Genomic DNA, 22,440 nt, shown 5'->3' on the forward strand with positions numbered 1-22,440 from the left:
GGAGGTAGGAAAGGTTAGTTTTGCATGAAAGAGAGGAGAGGATTGCAAATAATTAAATGCAGTTATTTTACTCCTAGGAGTTTAACTGAGGTAGGGGTAGTTCTGGGTGATCTGAACTTCTTATTTGCAAGAGTAGATCAAGAAACCATCCCCCTTTCATACTGATTTGGAGTGAGTTGAAGAGCAGGCATGTATCTACTTAGGGAACATGTTGGAGGTAATTCTCTTTATGGTTTCCTTGAGGCAAAACTAGTAATAATCCCCACTGTCCCCATGAATATTAAGCAGAACCCTGATAATTCACAGAATGGTGCTTTGACTCATCATCAGGTTAAAAAATTCAATAAAATGTCCTGGGGAAACTCCATGTTCCTACCTATATCTTATGCATTACTTTTTCTCTCTTGTAATCATACATCCTCTGGGTAGAAATCACATTTTCTATAGCGATGCAAATGCATTCTTTTCTCATGTAGAGAAGAACTTTTCTAAGAATTTATTTTTTAATAATATAATTCAGTCAACAGGTTTGTCGTTCCTAATTGGTATACTTTAGAATGTGCTCAGGTGAAAGGCTGGAATTCTGGTAATACCCAGTTTACTCTCTGTGTCTGTTAGTCAACCCTCGATGACCTGTCTTGTACTCCAGAAAGTCGCCTCTTTGAACTGCTTCTCCAGACTCCCTTACCATCTCAGTTTCTATTGGGGTTCAGCCAGCGGTTGGCACTGGCAGGAAATCAGAGGATGAAAAGAGACATAGTAGATGCATTATTTCCTCACTCCCTTCCTAATTCAGTGCAAAGCTCTGGCAGTAGCTGTGTCCTTCCAGGACTGTGGCTCCCCTAGGTGGTCCCTCCCCCATGTTTCTAATTCTCACCGGGCTCTGGAAGCTTCTTTCTTCCCTTCCCTTGTCTCTTGGGCTCCAGGGGTGTTGATGGCTTCCCACTATTTCTGCTTCTGGGGGGTCCTTGTTTGTCCAAAGCCCAGCTGCTCCTCTTCAGTTGTACTTCAGTGAACAATTTTCATTTATAAATAAACAGATACCAAGTAAATAAATAAAATGAGTTTTAGCTTCCTTCTAGTAAAGACGATTTGAGAATTTTTTTTCCACCCATAAAAATATTGAGAGCTTTCCCATGAAAGTGCAGTAAGCATGCCGCTTTGCTTTTCAGTTTTCCCTTGACACCATCACTTTCAGTTGACAGTGTCTACAAACTGAGAATCAGATTCTGCATCAGCCCAACAAGATCAGTTTAGCTTGTGACACTCACTGAATGCTCTTGGCAGTAACACATCATTGACGTCAGGAGCTGACAGAAAACAAGTGTAGTTTCTTAAATGATTGTTGCTAGCATAGAGTTGTGAGGGAGATAAAGATAAAGTCGTCAAGCCCAGTTCAAAGAAGCCAGCTTAAACAAGAGCTGTGTTATACACGTGACCTTTGAAAAGACACGCAGCACTCACCTACGATGCAGGCCCTCTGAATTTTATTAGGATGCATTTCTCCCTCTATTCCTAGTGAGGTGCTTTGCTAAAGTTGCTCGGTGTTTTCTTTCTTGTTGCATAAATTAGCCGTAATATTTTATAGACTCTTTATTTGTGCTTGGAACTTCTGACAACCAAAGCCAGATATTGGAATTCATTTGAAATTTGAGTCTATATCTGACTTTTAAAAAACAACAATAAGTGTAAAATTGTAATAATAGAGGCTCACAGGTACCATAAATTGACCTTCCACGGCATTGAGAAGTGTTTGGTTTTTTTGACTTCATCATGTGATCCCTTGGATCTTCAGCACAAGAGACAAGTGAAGAATCATTTGTCTCTGATGACCTGTGAAGACTGGGTAAAAGTAAGCCAAGTCTGGTGCTCATTTCAAAATGGGCTGGAAGACGTTACAACTGTCCATTTCTCACCTACCGTACTCTGAATTCCTATCTTGCCATATTTACCCTCTCAGAACTGTAAGGAAACCTCATGCATCAGTCTACATGTGCATAAATCCTCTACAAAATGCCTACCAAGTGGCCATTCAGACACTGATTGAACACTTCCGTTGTTAAGGAACTTGCTGCTTAGGGAATTGATCCCTTCCACTTTGAAAGATTCAGTGTAACCTTCAGGCAGACATCTTTCTCCTGCTTCACCTACTGGTCACAGAGAACACTCCCATTTTCTCGTGTATGCTGTATACTTAATACAGCCCTTGTACTTTTTTACGTTGGTATCTCTGTGAGATGTTAGCCTTTTGTGTTGTATTCAGCATAGGGTACCCTTTTGAAAACAGGATGATGCTATACTGTTCTGGCTAGTGAGTCTGAGTTATGCAAGTCAGAGCAGAATCTTCCAGTACCCTTTATATTCATCTCTGATGAAGGGGGTCCTCAGGTAAGAAACAGACTCAGATACTTCTCTGGGCCTTGCTTTCTAGGTTTAGAGAAAGAATCTATAAATATTTAAAGATGTTTCCAGGCAGTAGAAGCAAGATGGATTGGTATGAAGTAGTGATTCTCAAATTGGAGACCAAGGAAGGACTCTTTTCAAAGGACAAAGTGCCCATTCCCAAGACTGGACATACTGCCCAGGAAGCAAGCATGCCTCTTGGGTGAGAATAAAAGCTAGTATTGGAGTGATTGTATTGCACAATAAATAGTGTGTTGCATATGTAAAAGGAGCCTGGAAACCAGTATGAAGGTGGTCAGTAATATTACTTATATGAATAAACATTCTATGTCCATATAGGTTATTCTGCCATGTGTTAATTCTGCATTTTTGTCCACATTAGATCCTCAATCTTCAGGGAAGTTTCCCTTTCATTTCCAGTTTAGTTGAAGCTATGTTGTGAGAAATTTAGGGAAGGGTCACTTGGCCATGTTTGGACTATGTTCAGGGAGCAGTGCCTCCTGGAAGCCCATGTGTTATTGGCACTATCTTCGGGGAGAAATTCCCAAGTAGGAGGTAAAATCTGAGGGCCTAAAAATCAAGGCAAGAAGTCAAGTCATCTTTCCCACGTGGAGAACCTTTCTCCACTACCACTCTTGCTGTGGGATTTAATCTTAGGGAGCAGATGATGCTTCCTTGAAAGTTTTTAAAGCCATGACTCAGACTTCTTTTCTTCTCTCTGTTATACCCAGCCCTTCTTCATAATCTTTTCTTCAAGAAAACCACCTTAAGTTGTTACAAAACTTTTTATAACTACAATATGTCTCTACTATTTACATACATATAGATCAGTTTCTTTAGGATACACTCTAGTCTAACAGCCATAAACTTTACATGGTTCATATAAGGAGTTTCTGGACCACAGCATATTCTGAGAGACACATCAAGAGTCTAGGAACCTTGAATATTTATACCACATCTTCTTTATCCAGTTATCTGTCGATGGATATTTAGGTTGCTTCCGTGTCTTGGCCGTTGTAAATAATGCTGCTGTGAACATTGTGGTGCTTGTATCTTTTCAAATTAGAGTTTTCCCTGGATATATGTGTAGAAGTGGGATTGCTGGATCCTATGGTAACTCTAGTTTTTTGAGGAAACTCCATGCTGTTCCCCAGACTGGCTGCACCAATTTACATTCCCACAAACAGTTTAGGAGGGTTCCTTTTTCTCCACACCCTCTCCAACATTTATTACTTGTAGACTTTTTGATAATGTCCATTCTGACTGGTGTGAAATGATACCTCATTGTAGTTTTGGTTTGTATTTCTCTAATAATTAGCAGTATTGAGCATCTTTTCATGTGCCTGTTGGCCATCTGCATGTCTTCATTGGAGAAATGTCTGTTGAGGTCTTCTGCCCACTTTTTGATCGAGTTGTTTGTTTTTCTGTTATTGAGTTATATGAGCTGTTTGTGTATTTTGGAAGTTAAACCCTTGTCAGTCACATTGTTTGCAAATATTTTCTCCTAGTTCATAGGTTGTCTTTTCATTTTGTTTATGGTTTCCTTTGCTGTGCAAAAGCTTGTAAGTTCAATTATTTGTTTATTTTTGCTCTTAATTCTATTGCCTTGGTAGACTGACCTAGGAGAACATTGCTACGATTTATCTCAGAGAATGTTTTGCCTACTCTCTTCTAGGAGATTTATGATGTCCTGACTTAGGTTTAAGTCATTAAGTCATTTAGAGTTTATTTTTGTGTAGATGTGAGGGAGTGTTCAGACTTCATTGATTGACCTGTGGCTGTCCAACTTTCCTGACACCACTTGCTGAAGAGACTGTCTTTTCTCCATTGTATATTCTTGTATACTTTGTTGAAGATTAATTGACTGTAGGTGTGTGTATTCTTGGAAAACTGAATTAGTTAGTTCATATTGTCAATGCTACATTTATACAGGGATATTGTGTAATTTTTTGAGTTGATAAGTAACCATTTTGTGACTTACTTAAAATAATTATAGATAGATAGGTAGATAGATAGATATACATAAGTGTATGGTATTTAGGCAAGAAAAGACTTATCTGAGGTGTTCTTTGGCTTTGAATTCTGTTTTTATTTTGTAGGTTATTTTTTAATTGGCATGATGAACTGTCAAGAGAAAGTACCAATCGCTTAGGGCAAGTGGGTTAGTTTAATTGGTCATCTGAGTGTCATTGTAGCCCAGGATTAGAAAAAGCTAAGAGAACTCAAAAGTAAAAACTGTAATATGAAGTTATTTTATCTTTCATGGGTTCTGGAACAAGTTAATCAAGATTCCTAACTCTAATAACTTTATTTTTGAAATACTTGTAGCCTTGCCTCTTGTAGAAGAGTTGCACATTCATCATGATGTTCAGTAACGTGTCATGTGGATAAAATATTTAGTAAGCATCAGCTGGTAATCTAAGAAGTAATGATACCATCTCAACCGCTGGTCATAAATTAGATGTGTTAGTTTTTCTTAGAATTCACATAATGTTAGCCATATGTAGTACTCACTCTGTGCAAAATAATTCACATTACAAAGAACTTAACTGAGTGCCTACCATGTGCCAGAAGTTCCGTGTTACTTAACTCAGGAAATGCAGAATGAGTGAGATACAGTGAACTTGCAGGCTGCTAGGGAGATTAGGCATCCACATGTCTAAGGTAAGTTCTACAGGACAGGTACTGAATGTGGTCGGGAGAAATAGGGAAGACATCTTGAAGCAAGTAGCATTTGATCTGGTTAAGATTTCAATAGACAGAGTGTGTTCTTTGGACTTTCTCCAATTACAAGAAGCAGAGCTATGCTCTCTCAAGCTCCCTCACTTAATGCCTTTTACTATAAGGCTGCACAGGAAGCAGGAAGAACAGGAAAGCAGTCTCAGCAGCCACCCGGGTGGGCCTCACGGAGAGTCGGACACTAGCTCTGGTAGCATGAGGGCCCCCATTGTCTTCCTAGGAGTGAGTGTCTGCTGTTCCCTTCTCCAGTGATCTGCACTGTGCTCACTCAGCTTTTCTCTGTCTTTGCCTGCACAGCAAGGATAGGGTGCCTGTGTATCTCTTTTTCACTCCTTAAGACAGAAGAGCTGTCTTGGCTAATCTCTGTTCAACAAGGAGATCTCTCTACACACAGCTCCTGCCGTCCAGTAGATACATGCTTTTAGCTTAGACTCAAAGCAAGCTCTTTAATCTTTGTGAGCATTAGTTTCCTTGTCTGTAAACTTACAATGTCCTGGTGTAACCAGTTGTGGCCAGTGTGATAGGGTCACATGGTATAGAGTAGTGCTTCTCAAATTTTAACGTGGGGACCTTGAGAAAACGTAGACTCTGGCTCCGTAGGTCTGGGGAGTGACGTGAATTCTTTGTCTCCAACAAGCTCCCAAGTGATGCTGACGTTGCTGCTCCTCCAGCTACACTTTGAGTGGCAAGTACAGGGTGTGGTGACCACTGTATGAATAGAATTACTCAGAAAGCAGGCACTCCAGGCAGGAGGTCTGTGGTTGTGAGAGTGCGGTTCGTGCAGAGGAAGATGCAGTGTTAATGTCTACACGTGTTTTATTAGAAGGCCAATTTTGAATATGGTTAAGATCAGAAAGAGTAAGGCCTCTTCAAACCAAAAAGTCAGTATGTAAACAATTCAGGCGTAGTCTCGGAATAACACGATTGTTGGGATGGGTCATTAGTCTTTATATTATTTGAGTCTAAAGCAAGGCAGTGGTTATTTTAATGTTTTCAGTGAGAAACAGTAAGCAGGTGAGTCTGAATTTAAATTATTTATCTTCACTTGAGAGCTTGCTGCAAAACTCCTTTCTCAGTTTGCCACCAAAGTCTGTGTTGTGTGTCAGGATTGGCAGGAGGATCCCCAGTGGGACTTAGTTGTTTATTATGTGAACTTGGAAGCCAGAGTCCCTGGTGTGGACACTGAGTATCCTTTTCGTTATCGTTCTGGTGCCTTAGGAGAATCATGCATCTCTGATTGTCTTCAGTAGAAATCCATGGATATGATAGCTCAGAAACTCGGTCACGAAGCTCCTTGAACCATTATAATGTCAGACGTCCTTTGAGTTAATTCCAGTTTCAAAGCACCCATTACAGTCATTCTCCTACTATTCATTTCATAAATGTAATCTAAGACTGACTGATTAAAAACTAAAGGGCTTTTTAAAAAAGTTAACAGTGCTAGAGTTCAGTAGTGATTTTGAATTATGTGTAAGTGTAACAGAAGAGAACTGAATTAAATATCTAAGCCTTTCTGACCTAATAGGAGAAGCATGAGGCAAAGTGAATCTTTTTAACTTTTTCTCCATTTCAGTCATTACATTCAAAAATTACATTCATATAGGCCCTGTGTGATATTTACACCTGCTCTTCATTGTTTTTGAATGATCATTTCCCATTGTTTCATTATCTGGAGCATACCCACTTCATCACATTCTTTCTACCTTAGAAATAACTTATTTTAACTTTAATGATAAGAAGAGGCAGAAATGATCAATTTTAATGATTAAATAGTATCGTCCCTTTAAAAAAAAAAAACCAGGAGTCTCCTAATTTATCTGAGTAAAATCTTGAAAAGGATTTTCAAAATTCACCTTATGTTGATAGTCATGTAGAATTCTGACTCACTGAATAGATTTACCACATGACCTTCTTTGACTTCTGTATTTTGGTTTTCAGCTGTCAAGGCAAGAGTGCTGTTTAGTATGAGGAAGTGTTTTAGTACAGTGAAAAGAATGCTGGCCTTGGAGTCAGACAAACTTATGTTTAAATTTCTTCTTAACACATACTTCCTATGTTTCTTTGGGCAAGTTATTTAATCTCTGTGAGCATTAGTTTCCTTGTCTGTAAACCTACGATGTCCATACTCACTTTGCAGCATTATTTTGTTGATAAAAATAAATAATGCATGTAATACAGCAGTATAAACATTACCATGTAACAGAATTTCAATAAACAGGAAGATTCTTAAAATTTTATGACAAAATACTATTGTGTTTTGATGTAAAGTAGAAGCAAAATTGCTTTTGTCACACGCATTTGCATAGGAAGAACATTTGCATTGTCATCTATTCTTGACATAGGTGAATGCTGTGGTGCTTCGAGTTACAAACGGAAGTGCTGTGATTGTAACTGCCGCAAAGTTAATCTATAGATTGGAACCACCATTGTCAAAAAAGTGGTTTTCAGAAAAAGAAAGCAATGATATTGTGCACAGTTTACCAAAAGAAATTCTAACTAATCTTCAAAATACTGTCAGTCAGTTCACTCAGGCTCAGTGAAGTAATAAACAGGAGCACAGGGAAGAGTCAGTTATCCCTGTTGTTTGTAGTGAGACATTTTATTAATTCACAAATAGGGCTAGGAAGGTCAAGTGATGCCCGTGTGCTTTTAGAGAGTGCGGGCGGGAAGTACTGTGTGAGAATGGGACACTCCGCTGTTGTTCAAAAGAAAGTCAGATAAGATGTCCTCCATGTCAAGTGGAAGACAAGTATTTTCCATGAACATACACATGCTCACACACACCTCCACGTGGTGAATGTACAAAGGCATCTTCCTGATGTTTTCCTAGGTACAGGCCACAGGACCACCATACATATATGTTTCTAATATGATTCTTTGTATTATTTTTATAATTAACCTTCCTTAGATTAATAGCAAGCCAGGGACATGCATTATTTTAGATGGTGTTTCATAGCAAATGCTGGTATAGCAGTTTATTTGCCAGCATGGTTTTCATTTGATGAAGCATCTGTGGGGCTTTGATTTTATAAAAGTAAATGAAGCCATTAGTAAGAAGAGTAATGAAAGTGCCTGGGAAATTGGTTCAAGGGACAGGTGAATTCACGGGCCGCAGCCTGAGTGTGGATTTGGGGCGTCACGAGCCTTCAGATTTTACTCTGTCCTTCAATCTAGGAGGTTTTCTTAAGGCCAAATTGATTTCCAGAATATCTCGAGTGTTTAATTCTCGTGTGGTCTACAAACAGCCACTTATCCATGTGAAAACAATTCTTTCCTCCTTTAATAACAGAGTAGTCATATCTTATCGTAGTTTTGGTCTTGAATGGGGGAGGTATTTTACATCTGGACATATTATAGCCTTGTAGCTAATTTCCCTGTGCATCACCATGCTTATCTTTTTAGCCACTTCAACTATATCTCCTAGTACTTAATATTACTTTTCCTTACGCAGATCCAGTGCCCCACTTGCCAATTCGTCTGGTGTTTCAAGTGCCACTCTCCTTGGCATGAAGGAGTTAGCTGCAAGGAATACAAAAAAGGAGACAAATTGTTGCGCCACTGGGCCAGCGAGATTGAACATGGGCAGAGGAATGCCCAGAAGTGTCCAAAATGCAAGGTGAGACAACCCTTAGGAGGAAAGGAAAGGAACATGTGCGTGTGGATATCACTGAGCAATACTGCGTACTATATTGAAGTGGATTCTGCGTGTAACTTTCTTAATGCAGGTGTGGAGAAAAGAATATTTGGTGTTTCATTTTAGAAGAGTAATTATATTACATAACTAAAATTGAAGATTTTATATATAAACAATGTATATTCTTATTCGCATTACATTTCCAAATTTAAGGAGGCTACATATAAATATGGACCTTAAACTTCAGAATTCTTATTTCCCATTTAAAAATCGAGATGTGTATACGGGAAACAGCTAGTATGAAAATGATATGAAAGTATTATTTCTAGTTTGTCAACATGTACTAAAATCACTTTTGAGTTGGATAGACTCTGAATCCTTGCAATGCTTTGCTTTTTTGTTTTTCCCTCTGCCATTGCTTATTGCTTTAGGATTACATTAAACTGGTCATTTCCCTTTTTGCAACTCTGGTGAGGTGGATGCTAATAGCTAAAATCAGGACTTTCTGAATCTCATTTTTCAGTTTTCTCTTGATAATTATGCAAGTAGTCAAGAGTTAGCAGGCATTTGAGCAGAGACCTAGATGTTAAAATTCAACCACGCAGACGGCCAGGGAATAGTCGCCTATAGAGAAATCAGCAAGTAAATCCAGCCAGAAAACTTTGAATTTGATGTTTACAGGATAGGGATCTGCTGAAGTTTGAAGTTTTTTTTTTTTTAAGCTCACTTTAGAAAATGATATGTGTGTATACGTGTATGTGCAGTCGAGCATATGTGATTTCCATTTTTTGCCGTATTTATTTTTGGAAATCATGTCTAAACTGGGCCTGTTTTCTTTCAAGAACAATTCGGCAGTTTCTTCCTGGAGACTTAGCACCAAGGTAAATGAAATTTAAATTATTAGAAAAAAATTTTTTAAATTAATCATGTGACCCCCAACTTGAAGTTAGTAAAAGTGTATTCTGAAGTCTATAAACGAGCATAAATACAATGCACAGATTCACTATACCAAAATCACATACCAGTTTATATATATAGTAAGTCAGAGCATTGCCTGAAATAACACGCTGCATTCTTAACAATTGGAAGACATTTTTGAAATAGTTTGGATGGCCTGGCTCTCTTAAAAATTATGTCTACAGATGTTTGAGCTAAAGCTTCCTTTGTTTTCCCTGTAGAAGGCAAATGCATCCACAGCTATCCTTTTGATTTTAGAGCTACTTCAGATCACTGCATCAATTGCTCTATACACTTTGATTTTTCAGCCACTGAAGAACAATGGGAAAATGAGGCCTTGCCCCCTTTCTCTTGCCTTCTCAGTTTATTCAAAGCTACTGCTCAGTTTCATACTAAATATAGGCTGGCAGGAATTCGGGCCTGCTGTTTAAGCCATTCTGCTTTAACACTGCTCAGAAGTATACTTTATATCTCTCTGGAAAGTTGTGAAACAACTACCAGTTAGCCTGGCTGCTCTACGCGTCTGTGCTAAATGAAGAATACTGCAGCACTCTGTGTTAGGGAAAATCTGAACAGGTTGAGGTAATACAGAAAAATATACATTTATTACTGTTATCCCACAATCTGACATTAAATGGACTCTGATGTTTTGAAAGAAAAAGCACCCAATTGTCAAGAATTTACTGAATGCACTAACAGCTGCCCACAGTTTTTACAAACATGGACAAGCAGTTAAAGAAAACATACATGCTGGTTCTTTTTTGAAATTATAGCCAAAAGGTCAGGCTTTTAAAAGGAATTACCTTTTTAAAAGCTGAAGGGAAAGGAGCCAAGGAACTATGGAATCAGTTTACATGACTACCTTGTAGCAGAGAATCTACTTTCTGGGAAGATTCAGGTTCAATAAAATTTATGTCGGTTTAAGTCATATTTTATGATTTGTTCTGAATACAGATAGTTTCAGGGATTTTTTTAAGCGTACGACTTTAAAGTTTTACAGTTTCTTAATTGTGATTTTTTTTTTAATTGGACCATAAAATTGTATTTTCCCATGAGAAGGCTTTCTACTCTTATAAAAGAAATCCATGAGATGTTACTTGATGAATTAATATTTATTTTATACTCCAAAGCTTTATTTCATAAATAATCCTTTAAAATTTATAAATATGAAAAAGGAAGATGCTAGGCGTTAATGAAAAAAAATCACACAATGTTTCCAGGTGAACAATTATCATAAATTTTCATATGAATATGTTTTCAATAATGATAATCAAATGTGTTTAAAATTTTGTTGTGACCAAAGTATATTTATGTACCCTACATAGGTAGGTATACTTGCTTAAATTGATTCATAATATTAACAATTATTCTGATTTTTAAATGATTGTTTGGGTTACAAAGGTCATATGACATATGATAGAAATTTGGAAGAAAGGGAAAAAATTCATCCAGAATCCTGCCACTCCAGTACACTCACTAATAACATTTTAATGTCTCCTCCATCTTTCCCCTTTTTAAGTAACTTAAAAAAACAAGTTTTAATTGTAGTATGAAGATAATCTGATATCCTTTGTTTTTCCACTTAACATGTCAAGCTTTTCTTATGTTAGTCGTTTTCATGTAACATTTATTATCTATGTAATATTTGTTTAAATATCCTTCTGCTATTAGATACTAAAGCTGGCTTTGAGTTTGGGATATTTTTGAAATCTGTATTTTTTATAAGTAATGTATTGATGACATTCATCTTGAGTATGTATTTTTCCATATTTTGGGCCTTTAAAAGCTTATATTTCTAAAGGTAGAATCCCTAGACTAAGGAATATCAATGCTTTTAGCATTTGGCACATACTGCCAATTTGCTTTCTAAAAAGATTGAAACTTTATAATTCCACCAGAAAATCTGAGAACCTATTTTTGTATGATCGTTCCTTATTCAAGCATTTTTAAAATACTGATTTAATAGTTTAAAAATATTTTGTTCTTATATTTTGAATTGTCTTATTTGCTTTTGTATTGAGTATAAGTTCATGTATTTTTGAGTTTGAAATATCCCTTTTTGAGTATCTGTTCATATCCTTTGCCCATTTGTTTCAGTCAGGTTGTGGATATTTTTTATTATCAAATTATATGAGCTCTTTATTTGAAAATATTAATTCCTTTTCTGACAATTTTCTCTGGTCTTCTGTTACTTTCTTTTATGCCAGTACAGGTTTTTGTTTGTTTTTTTTTTCCTAACTTAATATGTGTGTGTATTTTTTTTTAATTTAAAAAAATTTTTGTTTGACCAAAAACATCACTCTTCGTTTTTGGAAAGAAAGAACACAAACACACACATATATGTATTTACACACATATATATGTTTACATTATTCTATGAATATTTTGTTCCTAAGCTTAGAAATTATCTATCATCCAGAAGTTTGATAAATGGTCTATTTCTTTTCTTTTTTGTAAATCTATTTTATTTCTAAATATTTTAGCTCTTTGATCCACACATTACTTGTTTTGATGCTTATTATGCATTGGATATCTACACTAATTTTTTTCAAATTAAAACTAGCTAATATAATTGTGTCCCCCTACTCAGTGATTTGCGATTTTTCTCAAAAAAACATGTTAAATTAATAAATATAATAGTCTCTTTTCTGAGCTCCCTAATCTTACTATCGCTAATTTTTGAAGAAAATTTTGTGCTTTTAGTGGTGAGAGTTAAATGATTATGCTTTTGTAAAATTTGCCCATCCATACAAGGTTTGATAAACAATTCGTTATTTTAATTAGTAATCCAAATAAATCAACTTTTCTTTCATTCACTTATAATTCTTGTTTCTCCCATAATGACTTTTTATCTTTATCTCAAGTGGAAAGACCAGTTTAATATATGGTATAGTATTATGAAGAGATTTGACTTATGCTGAGAAATCAAAATTTTTATTTACATATGAATTTGGCGGATAATCAGTATGAATATTAAAATTTTTTTCCTCCCATACATGATCAAGATACTTATTCCTAAGTGTGATATCTTTATACTAGGGTAAAGGTATATGAACATTTCTGGAAGTTATTTATTTATAGGGTATTTTTATGAAAAGTTAATAGCACCATAGTAAGCTCAACTTTACTTAGCCATTTTTATTTGAGTCTCATTGCTTCTTAAGTCATCGTATTTTTCAATCACTTGTGAGACACCGTTTTTTATCTAAAAATGTTTTCTATTTTCAAATTCTTAACCTACAGAAAAATACATGCTAATTTTAAAATGTCTTTCTTGAAAATAATTATGACAAAACTAAATCTAGTTTATGATCATTTTAAGTTTAAATTATATTTAAAGCAAGTAGCAGATTTAAATTTTGTTGGAGGTATTAGAATATTTAATATTATGCAATTTATTTTGATACTAGTGTCTTATAGCACAGATTAGATATTAAACTCTTAGTTAATAAGAAAAGAATTGCTAAGTCAAAGAAAGGGAAAAATGAGATGCATACCTAAAAAATTAACAAACATGAGGTTATAAATATAACAAATAAGTAAACACTGTTGTAAGCATTTCCACTTGTACACTTTAGATTTAAATTTTTTATGAAAATTTTTGGAAACAGTATTGAGTCAGATAGTGCTTTTTCATATTGCGGTAAAAAAGACACATAAAACTTACCACCTTAACCTTTTTAAAGTGTGAATGTTTATTAAATTTATGTTTTTATTTGAAAGTTTGAAATACTTAAACTATTCCAAAGAGTACACTGATAGTTCTTTAAATGGTAGAGTAATACACCACTAACTAAATTAAAATTTTTTAAAAAGTAATTATTTTATTGTTTCCTTTTTTCCAGAAGCAGCCGCTACCTATGATTTTATTGTTCAACACATACTTTTTAAAAAGTCTCTTTATTTAAAGGAAATTTTAAAATAAATACTTACTTTAATTTATTAATAAATATGTGTCAGGTTGTAGAAAAACCCCAGCTGGATGTTTCTACAGGCCTGAAAAATTTTAGATTTTAGAAAAATTAGAAATCACTAATATTATTATCTAATATTATAACAAGCATCATTAAAGATAAAACCAGTCATGAAACCTTCAAGAATGTGAATAATTGTAACAATTGTTAATGATCCAATCTCCAATGTTCAAAAGGTTGAATACTGGTCAATTAGTGTTACTTATCTTAACCAGGTTTCGTATATTAGCTATATCATGTTTTTCTGTTTAAAATGTTAAAAAAAAAATGGGGTTTTAATATTCAAAACTTCACAAAGGTCAGATTTCTGCCTGAGTGTATTTTTTTAACGTATGTACTTTCAAAAGAGAGGTGGACACACCTTCAGGCCCTTTTACCGGATAATTTAAGGCAAGCCAATTTAAAGCAAGCAGGAAGTTAAAAGTTAAGAAACAACTATATTAAAAAAGGCAGTATATAAAGAAAGTGTTATCTCTTCAAAGAATATTTCTAAAAGAAATATCATAATATGTTAACATAATTAAATATGGGTGGCAAATCCATGCATGTCTGGTATGTCATTATCTTTAATTTTTTAAATGTTGTAAATGGCTCATGATAAAATTAAAATCTAACAAGGAACAGAGGGACTTGAACATCACAGCATTCTGGAGCTACTTTACACGCCTCTGTTTGCCTATGCAATCTCTAAAGATTTGGCTGTTATATTTTGTTCCCTTCCTTAGGTAAAAGTTAAATGTTACTCAGAATACTGGGCTTACTGAAGCAAAATTGGGGTTAATATTTCTCAGAATAGTTAGCTTTTTTAAAATTTGGAAAATTAAAGGGGAATTCCTCAAACCTCCCTCCCCAAATTACCTTCTTCCTTAATGTCAGATAAGAGAAGTATTTATATAAACATTTATATAATATGGTACAAATATAGTCATAGCCAACTAGATGACATGTAGCTGACCCCCTTTTATTCCTTTTATATAAATGATCTCATATTTCTATTTTGGACATTTTATAAGACATTGCATAGAGATAATTAGGAAATTATACATTTTCATAGGCTAATTTATAAGTAATATGGTTTATGAATTAATGGATCATTGAGTCATTTGTTTTATTTCAGAGTGTGAGCATAGTTCTTATATGTAGGAGGCAGGACATTTCTTTTTAAAAGAAATGCCAAGATATGAAAAGCGAGTGCTGAGTTCTGATATGCCATCTTTATTTTCTTCTGAAAATGCCTTTGTACAATGTTCTTCCTTTGTAATGATAACAGCAATACTACCTAACGTATACCTATGTTTACTACATATCACTCTCTATTGTAGTTATATACATATGCCGTCTCATCAGATCTTCAGATGTGATACTAAGATGCTCAGTTCCAATGTGCCATCCAGATCGTAATTATTGAGTGCCTTTCGGTAAAACTTTAAGGTGTTCCACAGTAATAATAAAACGATAGGCTTGAGTACGTAAGTCACATTTGCTGTCTCATTTAAATCTCAAAAGAAAGTTGTGAAAAGGGGGTAATTACCACCATTTCAAAATATAGAAACAGTTTCAGAGAGGTTAAGTAACTGGACCAAAGGGCAGGCAGGGGAAAGTGAATTATATTCATCCATAATTTATTGTGAATTTGGAATTAAAGGGATTTACTTCTCATGGTATTTCCCTTCAGGTATTGCATTCTCTTCAATCCTGTAGTAGGATGCTTTGGGCAAGAATGTACTGATTCAGAGAAAATGATTGATTTGATCCTATTCACATCAAATTAGCACAAAAAAGCCATGTCTGTGGGCTCTTATAACTGAGCTATAGCTATGTCACCTACGGTGGCTGAAGAAGGAATTTAGGGAATTGATGTTGGATTTTACAGTTAATCCCGGAAGTCTCTAGCACTTTACACACCACTTCAAAAGCAGTCAGGGGCTGGTGACTTTTTAAATAGTGCCCATTAAGAAAAAAATAACTTCTTCTTGACCACTATTTATCCATTTTAACTCTCCAGATTGCTTGAAATCACTAAATTTGAAGCAGTGGTTATCACTGCTACTGTTTTCTTGGAGTGTCAAAGTCTAGCCCTTAGTTGTGTGAAGACCCTGATCGTTTAATGGAAAATATCTTTTGATCTGCTTTGATCCTTGAGATACCTTTGGCATCTAAAGCAGTGCTGGGCACAGTGTAGCACTAAATAGAAAATTGTCGAATGAATGAATGTCACTTTTCTTTCCTCCTTGTATGCGCTTTTAGAATCCATTTTGTGCTCTGTACAACATGGTCCTTTTTCTCCTGAAACTCACAGAAGGGGAGACAGTCTTTAAACTGAAAATGATAAAACACTGTTGCACTTCAGTAGGGATTTGCATGAAGTGTTATAAGGAAGTTTATGATAATGGGAACATCTCAGTTCATCTTGGGGAAACCAGGGAGAGCTAGGCTGTTGAAGATTATTGGGTGGATTTTGGCAGGATGAAAGATATCCAGGGATGGGAGTATTGCCCTGGAAAGTACAGGGCACAGAGCCAGGAAATGAGTGCTGCATACCGGAGCCACGGGCACTCTGCGGTTCCCTTAGAGTAAGGTTCACAGAAGGAAGTGGTGAAAGATGAGGCTATAGAAATGAACAGAAGCCTGGGCTTTGCAAGCAATGTTAAGAAACTTGGATTTTACCCTCCAGACTGAAAAGTTATAAACAAGGAAATGGTGGTATCCAATTATATTTTAGGTTGGTTGGTGTTGGTTATCCGAAGGTAGTTGTAGACATCTAGAAGGAAGTGATGACTGTATGAGCTAAGGTCATGATCAAAGGCTGGAGAAAAAGAGAAGGATTAGATCAACATCCTGGGGCTAAAACTGTCTAATTTTGATGAATATCTGGAGGTGGGAAGTAAGAAGAGGATGGCAGCCGGCTATTTAGGTTGAGTATCTAAATGGATGGTGATACCATAAACTGAGATAAAATGATGGAGATGGACCTAGTTTTGTTGTTGTTGGGCCAGGAGGCCATGGAATGATGATGCGTTTGGTTTTGCTTATTTGACTTTGAAATGGTTGTAAGGCATAAGGTTTATGTGACCCCAAAACAGTTGCTACATGATTCTGCGGCTCAGGAGCCAGATCCACAGTAGAAATTAAGAAATAAGATCTAGAGGAGGGAGGTTGAAACCATTTGAGTATAGAAGAGTTCACCCAAAGAGTATGTGCAGAGTGGTGACTGATGAACAGAATGAAGAGACAGGTGAAGAAATAGGAACCTAAGAGAGATAAGAGAAGTACCTGAAAAAAAGTTGTCATTGAAGCAAGAGTATATCAGAGGTCAGAAGGAAGTAGTGATCAAGTGATTAAATGACACTGAGAGATACAATAAGATAAGAATTTAAAACATGGTCTTTGGATTTGGCAATTAAAGGGTCATGGATAATACTCATTTGTTCTTTTAATAAATATTTGCTAAGAACATGCTATTTGATAGGTTCTGTACAAGTCTCTTTACTAAAATAACGAACAAGATGTCCATGATCTGTGTCCTTTCAAATCTCATCAACTCTGAGAGGAGAGGGTTGGAGCAGAGAGAGAAACAGATAATTAAAAAGTGTTAAAATGGAGAGCGAGGAATGCTGTGACCGGTCTAGTACAGCTTGTTTCTCGTTTCCCAAGTATGCTGTGCTGGGAATAGTCTCCCTCCCTCTGAGTCTTCATAACTGTTGAAGTGAAGACCCACTTGTTCCTCATTTCTCAGATCAACTGTCACTTCCTTAGAGGAGCCTCTTGTGACCCTTAGACCAGATCAAGCTCCTCCTACTAAGTACTCTCTTCATACCTTGTTCTTTTCTTTCATAGCATTTGTCGTGGCTTCTGAGTGTATAGTTATTTGTACAATTGATTACATCTACTCCTTAGACTAAAAGCTCTTTAAGGGCTGAAGCTGTGTCAGATTTTTATCAATGAACAAATAAATATTGACTGACTGAATGAATGAATGGTTCCTGGAGAAACACAGCTGATCTGGATGTTTCAGTAACATGGGGTTGCAGTCAACTGAGGAAGAATTGAGACATTAGTAAGAAAAGCAGAGAGTATCGAGTATTGTTTTAAGAAGCTTGGTTAAAATGGAAAGGAGAGGGCAAACATTGGCTATATGGTCATTTGGAATCAAAGGAAGGATTTACTAGGATGAGGAGATACCTGAATTATTAGCCGGCTAAGCCGTCACAGTCCCAGAGGGGAAAGGGTGAGGATGAACGGAAAGGAGGGGGAAACTGGCATCTGAAGATTTCTTCTCAAAGAAAGGGCAGGGCATGGGGTTAAGGGAAGTATGGTAAAGAAGAAGGTAAAAACTTAGGGGCTAAATTGTAATACAGCTCTACCCTGAGAAATGAGAATTGCACAGTACAGTCTCCTTCAAAGAATTTGTCATAAATCAATCATGAGACAAATATGTATGAAATTTCCTATTACAAAGAAAGCCAGTACCTTGGAGGACAATTAAAATCAGAGTATTTGCTTTAAAAAACTGACATGGCAGGAGACACTGAATAGTTTTGAAATCAATGCCTTATTTATTTTTTGCAATATGATTTACCATAATAGAGGCAGCCACTTTTAATTTGACACAACAGATGAGGATTCATTCCACTTATTTGTCCCTTCCCTTTCTTCTCCTTCCAGTTTTTGATACTTATTATTTTAGTTCTTCTTTTGATTATATTTTACCTTTAAATAGTATACTGAAACCCCTGTTCAGTATTTAACAATTTTGGATGATGTATGAGGGTGTAGCCCTTCTGCAGTTCTTTTCCGCTGCTTCTCTATTTCTTCCCATTTTCTGTAAGCCATAACTTTGTTTGTACATTGTCAAATTTAATTATATTCTCTTCTAATGTAATTTTTAATACTTGCATCTTTTCTAAAGGACAGGTCTAACATTTGAAAATCAATTGAGTGTTTACAAAATCAAGAACATGTAATTATGGAACAAGGATTACATTTCTTTTTCTATAAGATCAAAATTTCTGGGAAAAATGCCCCTTGTACACTTGCTCACTGTCAATTACTCAGTCATGCCTTATTTGTTTATGCCTCTTATTTGGAACTTACACACTTTTCATTTTGTTTTGTTTTGTCTGAAACTTCTCATTGTTCGTCCTTCTTCCGTATTGGGGGCAGAAATAAGCACTTCATTTTCATGTTATTTAATATTTAGCTCCTCAGGAACTTTATTGCCTGGTGTATATTCCATTGTTATTTTTTTGAAGATGTTCTTGAAACCAGCTGACTTCCTGTTCTAAACTGGACTGATTGTGTTTTAGCTCTTTCTCTGAAATTTCTACACTGTTTTTTGTATGTGCTAACATTGTCTTTTCTTGACTTGCACATTCACATAATGAAGTGCTTCCATATGTCATGGTCCCAGAAAAGGAACAGAGAAGTCTTAGCATCTCTGGAACTGTTTGAATTTTGCCCCCATTATTATTTACTTTATAGGTGGACAAGAATTCTAGGTTCATAATATTTTAAATCAGATTTTCAAAGGCTTTGTGTATATGTTTGCTTTTTCAAAATCCCAGTGTTGTGGAGAATTGGTATAGTGACCCAAGTAAAGAACTCAAGAGTTATTCATGGGACTTTTTTTTTTTTAACTTTCCTCATAATTGTTGCTTCTAATGAATTCCTCCAAATATCAGAGCCATTAAGGCAAGCACATATGTTAAAAAAAAAAAGGCTTTTAAACATATAGTAAATTATTTGTTGATGACAATAATACGTAACAATTAATTTAGTTACCAATTTCTGCTTAAAGTAAAATAAGCCTTCAGTTCTTCGTGAAAGGGGAGATAAATACTTATGGGCAGACTGTACTGATTTAATTATAAAATGGATTGGATATTTAGCAGTTCATTTATTGTTATTCTTCCACCTTATAATTAAGTAGAATCTGTATGAAAGTAACAAGCTGAATTCTTTTTTTAAAAACACCTTTATTGTGGTATGATTCCTGTACCCTGAACTACACATATTTCAGATGTACAATTTGATGAATTTTGATACATGTGTACACCAATGAAACCACCACCACAATCAAGACAGCTAGCATTTCCATTCACTCCCCAAGGGATGCAAATTTTGAATTCCCAATTTATGCCTTCCTACCCCCTTTACCCACTGGTAACCATAAAGCTGTTCTCTATGTCTGTGAGTCTGTTTCTGTTTTGTACATAACTTCATTATGTCCTTTTTTTAGATTCCACAGTATAAGTGATATTATGTGTTATTTTTCTTTCTCTTTCTGGCTTACTTCACTTAGAATGATAATCTCCAGGTTCATCCATGTTGCTGCAAATAGCATTATTTTATTCTTTTTTATGGCTGAGTAGTATTCCAGTGTGTGTGTGTGTGTGTGTGTGTGTGTGTGTGTGTGTATTCCACATCTTCTTTATCCAGTCCTCTGTTGATGGACATTTGGGTTGTTGTACTTTTTAGTAATTTGTGGTCATTTTATTAAACTAAATGTAAACTTGAAGAAGTCATGTACATATGTTGATTAATCTCTTATTACAGGTATTGATATGAATTATGAAGGCTGTCATAGGCTCAAACAGGGTCCACATTGTCATTTCTGTCTACTACAATGTGGACTTAATATCAAACTCTTATTAAAGAAATATCTGGCATATCCTTAACAATTTATCTCATGACTTATAAGTGTAGAGAGGTATAAGCAGCATTTAGTGTTTAAATATTCAACTCCTTGCATACCAGCCATCCTTATTCAGTATAGATGGTGAGAAGAAACCTTGTGGGTGATAACAAATCAAATGATGTTTGTGGTTTATGAGTAGTCAACTTTAATCTAATGGATTAGAAATATCTCATCTATCCTGCTCTGTCTCCATCTCTTAAGTAAAAACAGAATTTTGATACTAAATTATAGCCACTTGGGTGATTCGTTTGTGTTTTTAGAAGAGCTAAAGTGATTAATGTTTTGAAGCTATAATTAACATTTTTTAAAGCTTCACTGAGAAATAAAATGGACTTTGCATAAGTATAATTTAAACCTACTTTTTAAGGCTCTATGTTTTGGAAACAGAGGGCATTGTCAAAGTGTGACCTTTAAAGATATTCTCAGGGAACTCATTTAGCATATGAAATTTGTTATCCCCTGGGTGTTAGGAGTTCAAAATTACAACTCACTTAGTAAATGTGAAAAGTAATATCTCCTGTTACAAGTTAACCTGCATTATGTCAGTTCATTTCTCTTTTAGCATGTAGTTATAAAATATTCATATATAATCGATATATATTTGCAGTCATATTAAAGGAAGCACTGTGTACTTGAGAGCTAGAAATTAGCCACTGTGTGTGTGAAATATTCAGGTTAATCCATAGGACCATAAAATCCTTCAACGTACAAGGTTCCTATATTGTCAGGGCTTAGAATTTTATCACTTCCTATGCAGAAATATTATTGGACTAACAGTATTTTAGTTGCCTGCCGCGTTTCAAATATTCTTTTAGAAATAAGAAAAGGCTGTTAAAAGAGGCTAGAAATTGCAGTCTTCACTATTTAAATAATAGGTGTACCACATAAAGATTTTAGAACACAATGAAACAATATTACAAGCAGATATAAAAAGACAGTGAAAATTGTATGTGCAATTTTGAGGCAAATGAACTGTCCGTGACAAGTTTAACTTATTGGAACAAATTTCCAGTCAGAGAAAGTTTTGATATTATTTTAACGAAGAATGTGAATTGGCCTAGAGAGCAACTAAAATAAGCAGAAAGACTCGGACATGCCTTGTGCCGGAGAGAGGGCATGATTGTGCGGTCAGTTAGCAAAGAGTGCCATTGACCCTCTGCTTTTATCTGTAAGTTTATAACAAGAGGCTGCTTAGCATAATAAAGAAACAGACAGAAGTCAAAATCCCCTCTCCATTCACTCAAGCAGATTAGTTTTCTGAGCCCTGGTTATGAATAAGAATGCCAGTCTCGTGGTGCGGTTTTGAGGCTTAAAGGTGCTAATCTATGTACAATGCTTGGCATATAATGGGCTCTAAACAAATATTAGTCCTTTTCCATTTATAGGTCACACACAACACAATGTTATGTGACCAGGAAATTTGTTAAGCTTTGTTATCTCCCTATTAAGATCTGATTCAACATACGGTTAAAACGTTGAGCACATGATGAAGTAACTTTTATTTTGGGTGCTCAGTGGTTGCCTCTGAGCATGTGTTCCCCTAGTGCTTGGGAGGTCTAAAGGATGAGAAATAGTTCAAGGATTCAGTAGGGCCTTGGCCTAAGTGTTCCTTAATGCCGTCTGCTGTGCTAAGTGGATATGGTCACAGGGATCATTCTTCAGAATCACTCACATCACAACGGGGAGAAGTGCTGGACCAGGGGAGAGATTACCAGGAAGCTACAGGGCTTCAGCTTCAGAGACCTTCCCCTGCACAGGTCCCTTCTTACACCTTGTGTCTACTTTATGTTTGTAAATTTGCATGCTTCTACTTTAAGAGGACCTCTCCAATTAGATAACCTTCAAGCCCCTCAAATCTGGATCCACTCTGACCAGATTGTAGGTAAAAGAAAAAAAATTCAATGTAATTTGAAAAGATGAAATGGCCAATGGCAGGAAAAGCAAGTTTTGCTTCTATTGACAAAATAACGATTGGTCATTACCCTTGACCATAGATGCTCATATGACCTTGACCACAAGCTAGCCCTGGCCTATCC

General features: G+C 35.7%; 1 protein-coding gene across 2 annotated transcripts in view; it reads left to right on the forward strand.

Annotated features, from left to right (window-relative positions):
- The window catches only part of RNF217 (ring finger protein 217), a 117,417-nt gene that overhangs the window by 76,740 nt on the left and 18,237 nt on the right, over positions 1-22,440 (forward strand). For both annotated transcript variants that reach the window (XR_004321972.1, XM_032484816.1), the window contains exon 3: positions 8,594-8,758. Coding sequence is in view for 1 of the 2 variants with exons in the window: in XM_032484816.1 (XP_032340707.1) it covers positions 8,594-8,758 (165 nt within the window). In the remaining variant the exon portion in view is untranslated. The remainder of the gene's footprint in view (positions 1-8,593; positions 8,759-22,440) is intronic.

The sequence above is a fragment of the Camelus ferus genome, chromosome 8, assembly GCF_009834535.1.
Source record: "Camelus ferus isolate YT-003-E chromosome 8, BCGSAC_Cfer_1.0, whole genome shotgun sequence".
Taxonomy (NCBI): Eukaryota; Metazoa; Chordata; class Mammalia; order Artiodactyla; family Camelidae; genus Camelus; species Camelus ferus.